At 49.6% G+C, this 16,241-nt stretch overlaps 2 protein-coding genes across 2 annotated transcripts; one reads left to right on the forward strand and one right to left on the reverse strand.

Annotated features, from left to right (window-relative positions):
• Positions 1 to 512: 512 nt before the first annotated feature.
• On the forward strand, positions 513 to 2,259 carry H1-10 (H1.10 linker histone). The gene has a single exon (XM_074957665.1). The coding sequence runs from the start codon at positions 736 to 738 to the stop codon at positions 1,387 to 1,389; it is 654 nt and encodes a 217-aa protein (XP_074813766.1). The 5' UTR covers positions 513 to 735; the 3' UTR covers positions 1,390 to 2,259.
• A 2,603-nt stretch (positions 2,260 to 4,862) lies between these two features.
• On the reverse strand, positions 4,863 to 13,657 carry LOC141990465 (histone H2A type 2-B). Its single transcript, XM_074957666.1, has 2 exons — positions 13,602 to 13,657; positions 4,863 to 13,334 (listed from the first exon to the last, which is right to left on the reverse strand). Exon 2 carries the CDS (start codon positions 13,246 to 13,248, stop codon positions 12,868 to 12,870), a length of 381 nt encoding a protein of 126 aa, XP_074813767.1. The 5' UTR covers positions 13,249 to 13,334; positions 13,602 to 13,657; the 3' UTR covers positions 4,863 to 12,867.
• Between the last annotated feature and the right edge of the window lie 2,584 nt (positions 13,658 to 16,241).

Here is a 16,241-nt window from a genome sequence, read left to right on the forward strand (position 1 = left end):
CAGAACCTCGGCCCCTCCATATCGGGCGGGGACCCCCCTGGAAGCGTCTCGCTTGCTCCGTGTTGCTGCTGCCGACCACGTGAGGGCGTCCAGTGTGTTAGTTACAACAAATTATCCCCGGGACAGAAAAGCCGCCAGGGATCCCCGCCGCCCGCAGAGGGGACCCAGCCCAAGACCCCCCTCTTCGCTACCCGGCCTGTGGGATTGTGCGGCTGGATAAGTCCTCCTGGGAGGCCCAGACCCCCCTATTCGGGGCGCCCCCCTCCTCTGTCTCTCCCCAGCATAGGGTGTGCTCTTTAAATCGCTTCTCGGGGACCTTTCTCGGGCCCAGGGAGCCCCGGCTGCAGGGCAGCGGGGTCAGGCACCGTCAGGAGCAGGGTTTTGTGGGGCCGCCTCAGCGGTGGGGTGTCGGACCTGGGAGCTAGAGCTCTGCAAAGGGGCTGCAAGAAGCACAAGTTGGAGCTGGCCCTGGCCCAGGCTGTTGTTGTTCTCAACGTGGTCCGCTCATTGTGCATATAAAGGGCTGCCTCGGAGCCCGCCCAGGCAGCCAGGCGGATTGCATCTCAGAGCTGGAGCGGAGCGAGCGGCCCTTGGTCCTTCCCCACTGACGCCTGCGCTAGCGAGCAACCAGCCAGCTCGGCCGGGGCGGTCCCAAGCAGCGGCCGCGAGTCCGTGCACTGATTAGCTGCGGCATCGATCGGCGTCTTCCCTGCAATCTGAGCAGTCCCTGCCAGCATGTCGGTGGAGCTGGAAGAAGCCGACCTGCCTCTGACTGAGGCGGAGGAAGCGCCCCTGGCCCCGGAGAAGAAAGGTGGCGCCAAAAAAGCGAAGGGCGGGGGCTCGTCTCTGTCTCCCTCCAAAAAGAAGAAAAACAACAAGAAGAAGAACCAGCCGGGCAAGTACAGCCAGCTGGTGGTGGAGACGATCCGCAAGCTGGGCGAGCGCAACGGCTCTTCGCTAGCCAAGATCTACAATGAGGCCAAGAAGGTGTCCTGGTTCGACCAGCAGAACGGGCGGACCTACCTGAAATACTCCATCAAGGCGCTGGTGCAGAACGACACCCTGCTCCAGGTCAAGGGCACCGGCGCCAACGGCTCCTTCAAGCTCAACAGGAAGAAGCTGGAAGGGGGCAGCGAGGGGAGTGCTGGCAGCAGCGCCCCCAAGTCCCACAAGAAGGCTGCAGCCTCCACCTCCCGGAGGGCGGACAAGAAACCGGCCCCCAAGAGCAAGAAGCCCGAGAAGAAATCTCACAAGAAAGGAGCCAGCAGCGCAGCCGCCAGGAAAGACAAGGGCAAAGCCAAGAAGGCTGCCAAGAAAGCCGCCTCCCCGGGGGGCAAAAAGGTCAAGAAGTCTGCAAAGCCCAAGGCGCTGAAGAGCAGGAAGGCATAAGGGGGGGGGGCAGGGCGCCCCCATCGCCCCACCACGCTGGGGCGGGGAGAGAGAACATTTTCCCACCCTTCACCCCACCCCCCCTCCAGCTCCCCAGCCATCCAGGGCTTTGAGCCCCAAGACAGACTCTGATGTGAGGAGAGACCCAGGTTATCTGCGTTGTATTTGTATTGCCGGCCTCGCTCTGTAGCCGTCGCCGCGGGCAGGGAAACGGGGGTTAGGGCTGCCCCAGCCTCGCAGACCGTCACCCTTGTTTTCTTACTTGGCACAGCCCCCCACCCGCGAAGGTTTCTGCTCGCCCCCGCCGCAGCCCCATATTTACAGGGCTAGGTCCCGCCCCCCCCCAGTTTCGATAGTAGCTATTTTTCATGAGCTTCGTCGCTTTTATGTTCCCTGCTTCAGCCCCGGTAGGGGGCGATGCCACGTGGGTCCCCACGGGTCCCGGTACCGCTGCCCTGTTGCGGGGGGAGGAGGGGTCTTTTGGCCTACTTTAGAATTTTTCGAACAGTGACCACGCCTTCTGCTGGTTCTCGCCCTGGCGCCATGGAAACGGCCAGTTAGGCGCCAGTTCGCTATAATGGCGCCTGGGTAGCTCTTAAAGGGCACCTCCCTCCCGTTCGGTGAGCCGCATCACGGCGTGCGGGCAGTGCCTGTGCGGAGCCAAGCGTCGCGAGCAGCTACCCCAGCAGCGGGGCTGTCGCAGCCTTGCGAGTCTTGGACCCGTGTTGCGGGGTGACGCTGGGTGTGCGCGTGGCGGGGGGGGGCGGCCTTGCCCATTGCGGCCCTCCGCCCCCACGCGTTGTACCACGTGTTCGGGATTCAGAGTCAATGGCCTTTTTTGTTGTTGGTCAATAAATTGTTTAAACCTTTGATTTGTTTTCTCCGTGTGTGCGGGGGGGAGGGGACGGGCGCGGTGAGCGTGCTGGGGGAGTGGACCGCTGCTTAGCTGCGGGGGAATGGGGGGGGGCGTACCGACGTTTAGCGGGGGCGGCGGGAAATGGGCTCGGGGAGCGTATCGGTGCTTAGCGCGGGTGAGGGGGGATGGGCTCGGGGAGTGGTTCGGTGCTTAGTGGGGGGGGGCGGGAAATGGGCTCGGGGAGCGAACCGGCGCTTAGCGGGGGCGGCGGGAAATGGGCTCGGGGAGCGTATCGGTGCTTGGGGGGGATGGGCTCGGGGAGCGAACTGGCGCTTAGCTGGGGGGGCTCTGGGAAATTTGGCGGGAGCGGGTGGATGCGCTTGGCGCGTCCCAGCGCTGCAGCGGAGACTGTCGGTGAGTGGGGTGGGGAGAAGGCGGCTGCATGTGTGGGGTCAGCAGCCCCGGTCTCTGTGCCGGTCTGTACGCCGAGCATGGGGATAACAGCCTCTGGGGGGTAGGCCCTGCCCCTCCCTATGTTCTGTCCTTGGGGGAGAGGCGGGGGCTGTGTGTGTCACGGTGCAGGTTCGAGCTCTCCTCCTCTGGTGCCCCCTCTCCTGGGTGCGGAGCTTGTCCCCCTACGGCTCCTGCTTGAGCGTCCTGTCCCAGCTAGCTCGAGGCTGGTGTGAACCGGTTTAAATCTCTGCCCTGCCTGCCGGACCATTTCTTCCCCTGGGGCGGGTCCTGTCCCCTCCTCTCCCACGCAGGAGCTCCCCCTCCGGTAGAAACGAGTGACGCTGCTCTGCCCCCACCGTGTCCAACTAGGCCTGGAGCAGCTGGCTGGTGCCAGGGGCTTTTGTGTCCTGGGTGGGCAGCTGCTGTCAGCACCTTGCAGTGGCTGTGTCCTGGGCTGTAGGTTCAGCTCTCCACCCATCCCGCTGTCATTTGAGCTGTTTGCTCTCAGGGAGTGTAAGAGTAGGGCACTCACCTACACTAGGCTCCTCTAACTGGCCAGACAGGGGAGCAAGGGCAACAGCAGCAGCCCTGACTTTCAGCCATGGGCTTAGCTGTTTGTTTTTAATGTTAATATTATTTCACAGGTATCTCCTACCTGATCGGAGAAGAAAAACAAACACATACTCTTTCTCTCCCCCTCCCCCCCCCCCAACTACTTTTTCCCTAGGGGTGATGGTTGCCAACACTCCCGTGTTCACTGGGAGGCTCCCACAATCAGGCTCCATCACCCGGAGGCTACTAAAGCCAAAACTTTAGGCCACTAAAATTCCAGTGGCACAGCAAGGCTAAAAGGCTCCCTGCCTGCCTGCCCTGGCACCGCTCCTGGAAGCGGCTAGTACAGCTCTGCAGCCCCTGGGGGGGAATGAGTCAGGGCACTACCCCACCCTGAGCATCAACTCTGCAGCTCCCATTGGCTGGGAACTTTGGCCAACAGGAGCTGTGCCAACCACTTCTGGGAGTAGTGTAGGGCTAGGGCAGGTAGGGAGCCTGCCTTAGCTCCGCTGCATCTCCAACAGGGAGCCACCCACAGTAGGCACTGCCCAGCCAGTGCCTGCATCCCACTCCCTTACCCCAGTGAAAGTGAGTGAGGGGGTGGGAGGGAGAGAGACAGGGCAAGGGTGTTTGCACACTCTTTAATTACACAAAAAGAAAAAGGGAGTACTTGTGGCACCTTGAGACTATAGCACCGTAGTGTCCAGGAAGTGGATCTCTTGTGTGGACTGGTCCAGGCTGAGGTTGATGGTAGGATGGAAATCGTTGAAATCATGGTGGAATTCCTCAAGGGCTTCTTTTCCATGGGTCCAGCTGATGAAGATGTTATCAGTGTAGCACGAGTAGGAGCACAAAGCATAAGGTGCCACAAGTACTCCTTTTCTTTTTGTGAATACAGACTAACACAGCTGCTACTCTGAAACCTGTAATTACACAAAGCCAACCCTTTCCCCCAAGGCTCCATCCCCATCCCTTTTCTTTCCCAGCACACCCCATGCCTGCTCCTCCCCCTCCCTCCTAGCACTTCCTGCACACAGCTGAATAGCTGTTTCAAGGCTGCAGGAGGTACTTGAAGGGAGGGGGAAGAGTTGAGCAGCAGGGCCAAAGAACCCAGACATGACTCTCAGACCTCCTAAGGTACCCTCTCAGACTCCAGTTTGAGAACTGCAGCGATAAAGCCTCAAAAGCATGGCTGGGTCTGAGGCAAAGCTGCTCTTTGGCATAGGTGCCTGTACAGCACAGATCGTTAGGCCCTTACTTGCACCACGTTTATCTCAACTACAAGCTACTAAAAAGAGGTCCTAGGCTCAATGGGTCGGAAAGAGCCCACATGCTTCCAGCCCTTCACTCACTGTAAAGTAGGATGACACCATTGCCCGAGAGGGGATTAGGTCAAGTTTAGTGACACTTTAGAGTAGTTCTTGCAGCTCTGCTCCCACATGGGACAGGTAGGAAGAGAATATCCTCCCCCTGTTGCCAACCCCCACTCCCACCAGGTACCTGCACAGAATCCCAGATCTCTAGCCCCTTATCTATACCAAAATTTGTGGCACATTGGGGGCATAAATGCAGCATGGCTGGACAATGTAAAACAAAGGCTACTACACAGAAGGTTGTTCACATTCACCTTTAATTCAATTAAAGAGAGGTAAAGCCCAAGCTGACTTGACTGCTGGATAATGCAGCAGCCCCACTACTGCCATCTTCAGCTCAGTAAATTGTATGCCTTCATGTTCTAAGCACAGCTTTGTATACCTGGGAATAATCTTTAAAAAACTAGGGCTTAGATTCACACCCATGCTCCCTTCCCACAGCAGCATCATAGCCTGCCCCTCGGCTTAGCAGAGGTCACAGTAAGCATAACTTCTTATCCTTGTAAAGAGTTCACCCAGCAGCCACACCGTAAAGTGGGGCCTGATGCCCTTTCCTCATTACTTTTAAGCAGGACTTTACAACTGTAACAGCCAATATGGCAACATTTGGATTTGTCCTCTACACTACCTTACATGTACAGTATTTGCCTACATGGTCCCCATCAAATTGAGTGGACTTGATTGTAGCTTGACTTCACTAGCTCTATAGTTTTGTCTTCACAGGCTATGTTTTAAGACTTAGCCTATGCATCTTACTCTCAGTACTTTTGCACTTCACTGATTAATGGTTCAGTGTAAGACTCATTATTCCTCATAAAACATCAAAGACATCCATGCAGAGTTTCTTAGTTTGGAGCCCAGGAACAACACAGAATGGTTTTTCTATGCATTTTTCTTTTGGTAAGGTACAGGCAGCTTGACATTTAGTCTACAGCTGGCCATTTACAGCCAACACCAGTAAGGTTGTTTAAATGTGATGTTTTCAGAGATATAAGCCAATTGCTTCAACCTCTCCCTTCAGGAGCAGAGCCAGAGCACCTAAAGAGGGAAATCTAGAGAGCATAAGTAGCAAGCTTTGAGCGTCTCCCTTCCTATACTATAACAAGGCAGAAGAATTGATGCACAGGAAGAACTGCACTCATCTCTTGCTAAAGCACTGCTGCCGCCTCCTCCTCCTCCTATCTACTTGGATTTTTAATCAGGGCACTCGGCAAGATTTCATTCCAGCCCTTTTATCCCAGATCCTTTCTGAGCAGCAGTCTACAGAAGCTGTAATAAAATGCAGAAAAAATAAAAAGTGGGTGGGAGATATCTCGGAAACAGAAAAGATGAGTGCAGGACACCTACCCCAAATCTTATGTCCAACTCATAAAATTTGGGGTTACATGACCTCTACCACATCAAGAGTATACTGTAACAAGCAACCACCTTGCATGCTCTAAGAGGGACAGCTGTGGGCTATTACCGTAGAATATACACTTGTATACAAAAGTAGGCTCTAGTCAGGACAGACTGGTCTAGGAAAGGAATGCGAGAAAGCAAAAATGAAAAGGCCTCGTAGTGTGGCTAGCAGAAGAAAAGTCTCTTACCTCTAGCACTTCAAATGGGTATCTATGGTCTCCTGTAAATAAGTGTCTTCCCTTGCTATAAGCTCCAGGCAAAAAGGGAGCCAGGAATCATTAAGTGAAGGGAAGTACAGTGTGTGTCAGTAGTCAGAACTTGTTTGAGTGTAACAAGCTTTCACGATCTAAGGATCCTACTAGAATCTGGTTTAGGAAAGACTGTGGGATAAAAATCTTCAGAGACTAGCTCCTGCAGCCAAGTGTTCCTGGAAATTAGTAGCACACCCTTCTTTTGATTATTAGAAATTCATCTCCTTTCTAACCTGGAAGACTATAGTGACCAGAAACCTAGCAACATCACAAGAGTCAAGAGAACAAGAGGGATTTTTAGGTAGACCACTGAAAGTTCTGTAATTTGAGTTTAGTTTTTTATTTAGGCCTGTTTAACTCTTTTGATCAAAACTTTGGAGAAAACATATGTTAAAGATTCAGCAATCCTATTCCTGGTCAAGTAACAGGTAGGGAGCTCACAATATCCACCCAAGATGTTTTTCCTCAAAACCAGGGGAACCAGATGAGATATTCCTGATATTTAAGGGCTAGTCTACAGGGGAAGTTGCACCAGTTCAACTTTAAACATTTTTAACCAGTGTAGTTAAGCCAATGCAAACCTCTACATGTTCACGTAGTCTTGTTTGAGAGTGGCTTATTGCACTTTAAACTTAACAGACAACTAAAAATCAAAAGAAGTCACTTACACCAAAATAAGCATGTCCACAGAGAGGTTTACACTGGTTTAAAATTCACATATTAGGTTATGCTGCTACAGCTTCCCCATGTACACCTAGAAAACCACATGAGAAAGCAGCAATAATTTAAAGACAAGCCACTCCAACTCCCCTCCCAGCCCACCTGTCAGGCCATTCCTGTATAATATATAGAAAGAAAAAGCCAAAGAGGCAATGCAAACCCAGTTTAAAAAACAAAAATAAAACCTTTGTGATTCATCTTTAAGTGATCTTAGTCATCACTCTTTTCTGCCAAAAAGCCCTAGCAGGAAAGTGTGTCATAAAAAGGACTGGATGGCTTCCTGACTAGGCACTCACCTCATCTCTACATCACTGCTTTAAATCTAGCCCAGGTTAGTAGTAGTTGTAGAAAAAAAGGTCATCTGATAACAGACCGATGAGCCCTTGGAAATAAGCTCAGAGTTAGTACTTTCAGTCCAGTTCATAGTTTTATTATTTGTGTTCCTGACTGGAACCCCACAGTTCTAGGCAATGTGTGCGCGACAGTCCTTGCTCCAAAGAACTTATAATCTAAGAAGACTTTAAGTTCTGGGCAGTCAACAGAAAAGCAGAGCTCGCTGCATGTACAGCATAATTCCTTTCCAGTTTCTCCTTCACTTAACGACCCTGCCAGTTTCCCTAGTGTCATAATGACTAAGGGCCCCTGATTAAAGCCATACAGGAAATCAGTAGAAACACACACACACCCCTGCTAGGCATCAGCAAGCATTGGGAAAAGGCCTAGGCGCTTACCTCACAGGAGCAATCCTCAGCAGAGACTGCACTCCCCCCCTCACCTGTCGCAGTGGTTCCTCTAGGCAAGGGCAGGCCCATTGATAGGACTGCACAGAGAAGACAATTACTGCAGTTACACATGGAAACCCAAGTCATGGGCCAGAACTCCATTGTGCAGGCCTTGTACCAACAGAACAAAGTTTACTGTATAAAGACAAGAGACAGCAGCTGGAGACAGACAGGGGGAGCACAAAGAAACGATACAAGACTTGCATTGTCACTGGCCATAGTGTATACAATCTGTGGGCAGACAGAACTGCAGTCTGCTACACTATCAGAGCACAGAGGCCAAGAAAGTGACTAGGTGAAAATCACCCTTCCTAACTCAGTGTAGCTACTCCCCTTATGTCAGAGCCCTCTGATTTACTGTCACAACTTGTGCTCCTTGTGGTACAACTACACAGAAGGGGTGTGTGTGTGTGAATTCTATTCTATCAACAAAGATATCAGCTAAATTCTGATTACAGAATATTTGTAATTGACATACAGAAGAACACAGCTTGATTTTCAAATCCCAGGTGGAGTTGCAGGGCTACTGGATATAAACCTGCAGTCATGGAGAAGTTAACACACAAGAGATTTGATAGGTTAAGTCAGTCTCTTCAGTCCAGTCTCCTAATGCAGCTTTCACTTTTATTACCATCTACCAAGGTTATTGTGGTGCTATAAAAGCACCACATTTAGAAGCAGATCTGGGGTAGTTTCCTTAGTCACTACGGCCCAAATCCTCAAAGGATTACAGTGGCAGTTGGGTGCCTAAACACAATGGGAGCTAGGCACCTAAATACCTTTGAGGATCTCAACCAGGCAGTCAATGGTCCACCAATTATTTGACTATAGTCAAATATGGTCAAGTATTCCAGCAAGAATGCCCTGGTATAGGCACCAGCCTACCTTTGACTGTTTTGCATTTTTCCGAGTTAAAATAACTTGGACTTATCCTTAAATAGTTATGCCTAGTAAGTTATCGGAGACCATGAAGTCTTACTATTATTTGTTACTGTTTTAATAAATTAGTGCTTTCAAATATTTGACTTGCCCGACCCTAATCTGGGCCCAGATGACAACACAAGTTTTTGCAGAATTAAAAGGACATTATTAATTTGAAATCTAGTCAGTTTTAGAAGAGTTAGAAGCAGTTTCAGTTGCCAGACCTCTCCAATTCCCTTCTAATAATTTGTATTTTTCCTGTTAATAGAACTTTTCTTCTCCCATGTTGCTATGCAAAATAGCTTCCTGCATGTATTTGTGGGTAACTGTGCATAAAACGCTGCCAAATGCCCAAGGCAGACTAAAGGAAATTGAGGAAAACATTCTCTCCCCTCTTTGAGCAATAAAGAAAATCTCATGGCAGGCTACCAGTTGAAGTCACAATGCTATAAAAATCTGACAGTTAAAAAAAATAGGAGAAGTTTTTAAAGTAGGTTTGGATTCCAAACCTTGCACAGTATTGTTATTTGACTAGTGCGGACTGGGATGGAGTTTAAATACCCACAAGTAAAGTGTACCTACCTATGCTAAAGCCAAACCCCAGCTAATAAAAAAAAAATCACCTGCTTTTATCAACTATAATAAATATATCTGTTAAGAACACATCAGCCTGGCTTCCACTGGATGCAGGGCACAAGAGAAACTAAAACTCTTTCCTAAATTGAAATAGCCAAATAGATGGCTAGTCATGCACTTCTGACACTTACCTAGAATTTGACAGAAGACCCAGTAGTGGGTAATGTTTTCATTACTGCCCTCCTTCCTCCATTGCCAGGTTTCTAACCCCCATTCCTTCAATTGTTTGTTATACACATGTGGCATCCTATCCTAAACTGTAAGCTCTTTACAGCAGAGACAATCGTGTTTGTATAGTGCTCAGAGCGAAGGGGCCCCAATCCTTACTGGTGCTAGTGGCATACAAAATAATTAAGTTCCTCAATATCTTCTATTTACAGGCTCTTTAAAAGACAACCACTGTTCCCCCCCTCCCCCTCCCCAAACTTGCCTGCATCCTCTCCAGGGGCGCTAGAACAATTTGTACAGTGGGGGTGCTGAGAGCCATTGAACCAAACTGTAAACACTGCACAGGATGAAAACCACTTCAGGTGCTGCACTCCCTGGCTTATGGTCCTCTCCTCCGCACCCTTCTCCACCCCCCCCTTTTTCAATTTCCTCCCCACCCATGAAGAGAAAATCAGGAATACAAGTCTTTGCAGAATCACATCCTAGATGTCTCCTGGCATATATATATATTGTGAGCTCTCCACCTAAGTACAAGTGGAAAAGGGTATATGAAACTTAAGTCTACACTAGAAATTCAGCTCCTGTGCAGTGTCTCAAGCTTATCATCAGCCAGCTGAGTAAGTGTTCCAGTCCAGCTTTGCTTTTCCTTGCAGGTGACACCTTCTGAGGGAGATTCAAGTTTCTTTGCATTTGCCTCATTGGCTGGGTCATCAAGTGACTCTACATTACCAGCAGCAGGGAGAAAAATTTGGAGGATGACTATTATGTTTGTTCACACAGACAGGCGAGGGGATCAATCTGGAGTGAAAAAAGTAAACATAACGTCTATGGCAACGGACTGGGATTGCTGGACTAAATCAGATCTCTCCCCCCATCCCTCCCAGGAAGACAGAATCCAAATACAAAGTTACTGACATAAAAATATCAGCTTGTTTCCTCAGATATGACAATTCCAATGCAAGCAAGAGTTAGGTGATGTGGTGATAACAGACAGCAAATTTGACATACATTCAATACTGAACCAGTTTAATCAGATTTTGGGTTTGCATTGTTCTTTTTTTCAGTATCACAAGTTCTGCATTTTCTAAGAAATACAAAGCAATCTCCTTTGAGTCGTACAGAATGCTGGTCCTAGAGAAACAAAAGAACACAAGACACTAAGATAGAGACATTTTAGAATCTCCATTCTCTAAACAGTGATTTGTATATAAAGAAAAATACCTAATTCTCTCCCTCATCCACCCCAGTATGGCCTAATGCTCAGTTTACAGAAGGAAAAAAATCCAAGTTGGTCCCATGCAACAGCAGTAAGATACAGCTGCCCAGAAACAAAACGGTTTCCCCCAGGCCTGAGGAGGGGTGAAACCACAGAATATCCCAGACAGCCAGTGTCATATCAAGTTTACTTCTCCATTATCACTAATCAATACTCTAGTAACATACCTTTTCCACATTCTACAATGGAGTGAAAAACCCCTTCATAAAACCACTTACAGGCATCCAAATTCATCTATTCTAGAGATTATAACTGAATTAGAGCAAGTTACTTCATCTACAAAATTAAGAGCTGATTTGATAGGTGGAACACATGCTACTTACAGCACAGACACAGTTGTCCATTGCACTTTAAGAAGATTATGAAGTTCTACTGTCCAACAGCCTAGACACTGCTACATGCACATGATTCTATCAACCTTCCACATAAACAAGCTGCCCTCACAATAAGGAACAAGATTGCTCTTTATACCAATTTCTATAAGATCACAGCTACTATGTGTCACAGGGACTGCTAGGCTGACTTTCATGCTCATACATTATCCAAATAGCCATTTAATAACCACCACATTAACTATATATTTGCTTTATGTAAATTATAGGTTTTTAAAAAAAACAAACATTAATCCATTAAGGAGGACTACAGTTAACAGATGTATAACTAGCACTTCATTTTAAGAAGCAGAAGTAGTGATGAACAAAAACACTGCATGTCATTATAAAGTGCAATTAGGGTACAAGTGCTAAGTTTCAATAAAAATAAGAGGTTCTGCAACATAAAGCTATTAATCGGATCAAGAAAAAAAGGGGGGGGGGGGAGACCAATGGCAGCTTCCATTCCCTGCCAATGGTCAACTCATGACCTTGTAATGCTCTTTTAGAGTATTTTCAAGTGCACCCTTTCCCCCAAACCATACAGGACCACACTAATGAGAAATAACTAATCCTACTAGTCCACTGAGTGCATGAACTCAGCCAAACAGCTACAATAAGGTGACTTTGCAAGAAGGGTTTCAAAACGTAACCAGAGACCCAAGTTAGGGCTCTTTTACAGTTGATGACATCTTCGCTTATACCACTGGACAAAACAAGAGTTGGTATCTGAATGACTAGTTCCTCCCAGAAACAGATACTTTCCAAATGTGAAAAAAGTCTCCTGGCCTCACCACCCTCCTTGTACTTACTAAGTCCATTTCTGATCACATTTATGGGGATGTGCAGCAACAACAGGTAAAATTATCACCCTCCTCAACTTTCCCTACCTCCTGCATGGAGCAAGGTGAGAAAGTAAAGTAGATCATTCGTGCAAAGGTTAAGCAATAGGAAGAGATCACCCTCCATGACTCTCCCACCCCCAAACAATATCCAGGTAAAATACAAAGGAAACACATGGTATCTTCGGTTACATCCACCAACATAAATAAAAAGAGCACTGACCAAGCCCAGTCTCTTCCTGCTCCAGGCTGGAGCTTTCACTGTGCAAAATATTTTCCCTTGCAGTTAGTTACACCTTCCCAAAGGGAAAAAGAAAAAAGAAGGGGGGGGGGGGAAAGGGAGAGAACCAACCAATTCTTCCTTCTCCCAAACACTTCTTCCCACGGAATGTGAGCAGGTCCAGAACAGCAAGCCACCAACCCCAGAGATGCTGCTCTGAGAACAGAGTTGTTGACCAGCAACCCTGGAAGGATAGCTTTGCAGCCAAACAGTCCAGAAAGCAACCTAGAAGCACCAGGCAGGGTGCTGGCACCTGGGCAAGGGCTTTTTTATTCTTATTATTACTATTTCAAATTCAAACTGCTTGCTTCCTTCGTTTCATACCTCCCTCCCTGCTGGGGGCTGGAGAGGAAGAGAAAGAATCACAGGCTCATTATCATTCTGTAATAAGAGCTACGACCTCCCCTGCTGCCGGACTGCAAAGCTAGCACATGGGGGGCAGGAGGGCAGTGCCCCCCGGCAGCAATGGGGGGGGGGGAGATCGGGGGGCCGGGGTGGGAGAGCGGGCACACGGAGAGGATACGAGGGGAACGCCAAGGTTGGCTGCACCGCATCGCGGATCGATTGACTTCCTGGGAACGCGGGTGGCTCGGGGCTCATTTCTTGGAGCTCTGGGTCTTCTTGGGCAGGAGCACGGCCTGGATGTTGGGCAAGACGCCGCCCTGGGCGATGGTCACCCCGCCCAGCAGCTTGTTGAGCTCCTCGTCGTTGCGGATGGCGAGCTGCAGGTGCCGGGGGATGATCCGGGTCTTCTTGTTGTCCCGGGCGGCGTTGCCGGCCAGCTCCAGGATTTCCGCCGACAGGTACTCGAGCACGGCGGCCAAGTAGACGGGTGCCCCGGCCCCGACCCGCTCCGCGTAGTTGCCCTTCCTCAGGAGCCGGTGCACGCGGCCCACCGGGAACTGCAGGCCGGCCCGGGAGGAGCGCGACTTGGCCTTGGCTCGCGCTTTGCCGCCGGATTTCCCTCGGCCGGACATGGCGGGGGGGACGCGGCGCGCGGGGAGCAGGGGCCGATCCCGGCGGCTGCCGGCCGGGAGGAGAGGCGCCGCGCCGGTCCCAGGGCCTGGGGAGAGGGGGACACAACAGCGTTACAACGCGCAGGCCGCGGGGCACGACCCGCCCCGAGGGACCGCCCCGGGAGCCGCCCGCCAGGGCTACAACGTGCCCGGGCTGCAGCGCCGAGAGGCCCGGCGGGGCCGCCGACCTGCACCCAGCCCGTGACGTGCCCCCGCCTGCAGCCCCCAGCTAACCGCCCGCGCAGCAGCGATGCGCACGCTATTAAAATAAACCCTACAGAGACTGAAACCCAAGGCAGAGCCCTGGCGCTCACCACCACACTGAGCCCGATCCGCCCTGCCAGACGCCCGCAGCTGCAATGATAATAATGCTCGCAGCCGCGAGCGGATATAAATCCAAGCCCAGGCCGCCGGCCGCTTCCCATTGGCGGCCGTGGGAGTCGACCAGGCTCCCATTGGCGGGTATTCCGATCCCTGATTTGCATAGGGCCCGCAACGCCCTATGCTCGGATTCGGATGAGGGTGGAGTGGCAGTCGAGACGCTGGCTGGGCCGCCCGCAAAGGGAGCTGGTGGTGAAGCATATTAATGTGCAGCAACAGCAGCTATAAGGAGACGGGATCTTTGACTGCCTCACAAAGCGATGCACCAGGGAAAGGATATTTCTTCCCCTGCTTCGGCTATAGTGCTTTAAGTAGTCACGTGTCGCTAGTCTTCTTTGGCCCCCGATCTGCTCCATATCAGGCTCGGGGAAAACCCTCCACGCTTGCATTCACCTTCCAGTCCCGCTGTAAACACCAGCACCTTGCACTGCACTGTGCCCCAGTAGCTCTGTGGCTCACGGCTGAGCCTCTCTCTTTTTATGTACAATATTCCCCTCTCTTCTTGCCTATGTCACTTGGGTATTGGACTGGGGCGGCAGGGGTGTCACAGGCAAGAAAAATATCTCCCCTCCGCTCATTGTTATGACAAATGTGGGCAGGTAGCTTTTGTGCCAGGGCAAATGACTACTGCTCCTGTCTTCCAGAACAGGGCACCCTAGCTGTGTAAGCATGGAACTAAGAAGGAGGAAGCCTCAAATTCTAATTGCAAATCTAATACTGCCTCACTCTAGCCTTTGGCACCACTTTACCTCTCTGAGCATCAGCTTCCACAGCTTTAAGACTTTCCCCAGGGCTGCTATGAAGGGTATTTATGGACATAAGGCCCACATATACATGTGGACCACTTAACCGTGAATTAAATGTTTATGAAACATTTGGAAGGGCTGAATCAGTGTTAAATGCTCTACTAGGAATAAACATCAGACACAAACCTGGCTGTATGATCCAGACTCTGCCCCCTCTTTCAACTGTGCTATTCCGACCCACCATCAATTTTGGGTTGCTCCAAACTCCAGGCTTATGCTCATGATCAATACAAGTGCTAACGCGGGTTGAAGCACACCCAATGGAAGGGGAAGCAACCCGCCATCAGGCGCCTATATTAAAGTAAAAAGAGGAATGTGTAGATTACCAGTTTTAACAGCTGTAAGTACCACCACTGGTACCTGTCCTGCTCGGGGATGAAGAGCTTCTGCCCGCAAAGCAGCAGGACTCTGAAATTGAGAGTGTTTTTTTAAAGGTGTGCCAATATAGTGTCACTGTAGACCACAAATAGAAGGGCAGCCAGTAGATCAGTCTCCCTACTTGAGCAAGCTGTATTTCCCCTAGGGGAGTGCCACAGAGGAGCAAGCAGTCTCTTACCTTCTTAAATATTCTCAATAAAATCAAGGACAATCAGCAAAATACAGGGGATCCCAGCTCTCTTGTTGGAGATCCCAATATTGGTAGGGCAGATCTGCTATCCAATAATCCTTAGGCTGTGTTTACATTAGCCCTTTTTCCTGCAAATAAATCCCACCATTTCTAATACTGGTGTAATTCCATCACTGGGAGCCCTAGTGTACAGCAACTGCATCATCATATAAATCTACATGACACAGTGGTTAAAACCCTAGTTGCCGCTACTTCCACCAACTTTTTCTATATTAGGGCTCCCATTTTGCTACCACCAGTGAGGGAGTGTGAAACTTTTCAGAGAAAGGGCTAGTGGAGACATGGCCACATTGTCCGTCTTTGATCAAACTGATAATGCCACTAGCTGCCCTTCTAGAAAAAGGCCTATTGTTTCACTGTGCAAACACCTAAGGAAAATCTCATTTCATTTCAGTCTCCTGCTACCTTAATAGGATGGGCCTTTTCCTTTCCCAAAACTAATAAACTTCCCTGGCTATTGGCAATGGGTTTGCAAGCCCCTGGTTTTAGTGCTAGGTTTTATACTCGCATGTAAAAAGAAAAATTCCTCATTCCTGAGAGACCAGCACTAAGAAAAACAATACACTTGTTTTCTGAGGTTACTGACACAGCTGTTGGCATAACTGGGAGTGGGGGGATTAGGGCCTGCAGAACTGGCATTTGGCTTTCAACAGAAGGGCTTCATTTGAAGCAAGTATATGAGCTTCAGGATGAGATTATGGTACCAAGTATGTTCATTAAAATTTTTTTTAACAGTTTCTGAATGGAGACACATTTGACTTGGAAATAGATATAAGTTTAAAGGTGTTATTTAGAGAGAACAGTATATAAATATAAAGATAGTTATTTAGTGATAACACTTCCAGTGCTTTCTACCTGCAAAATGCTCTACACATAATCAGCCCTTATGAGTGTTAGGGAGAAGGATTATTCCCCATTTTACAGATGGGAAAATTGAGACAGAGAGGGATTATGAGTGGCCCAAGGCAATAAAAGAGTATTAGGAGGAGGATTAGAATCAAGTATTCCTGATTGCCAGGTCTGTATTCACCTCATGCCTCCCTCCATAGTAGCAACAGTGAGTTTTACAACAATTAAATGCATGCTTGTGACTTTCTGTAGAGTCTGTTCTGTAATGGTTGCTGTCTACAGCCAATACA

Source organism: Natator depressus, chromosome 7 (assembly GCF_965152275.1).
Source record: "Natator depressus isolate rNatDep1 chromosome 7, rNatDep2.hap1, whole genome shotgun sequence".
Taxonomy (NCBI): Eukaryota; Metazoa; Chordata; order Testudines; family Cheloniidae; genus Natator; species Natator depressus.

What these genes read in the sequence shown, in the direction of transcription:
- H1-10 (XM_074957665.1), top strand. Translation starts at nt 736, where the DNA reads ATGTCGGTGGAGCTGGAAGAAGCCGACCTGCCTCTGACTGAGGCGGAG.
- LOC141990465 (XM_074957666.1), bottom strand. Translation starts at nt 13,248, where the DNA reads ATGTCCGGCCGAGGGAAATCCGGCGGCAAAGCGCGAGCCAAGGCCAAG.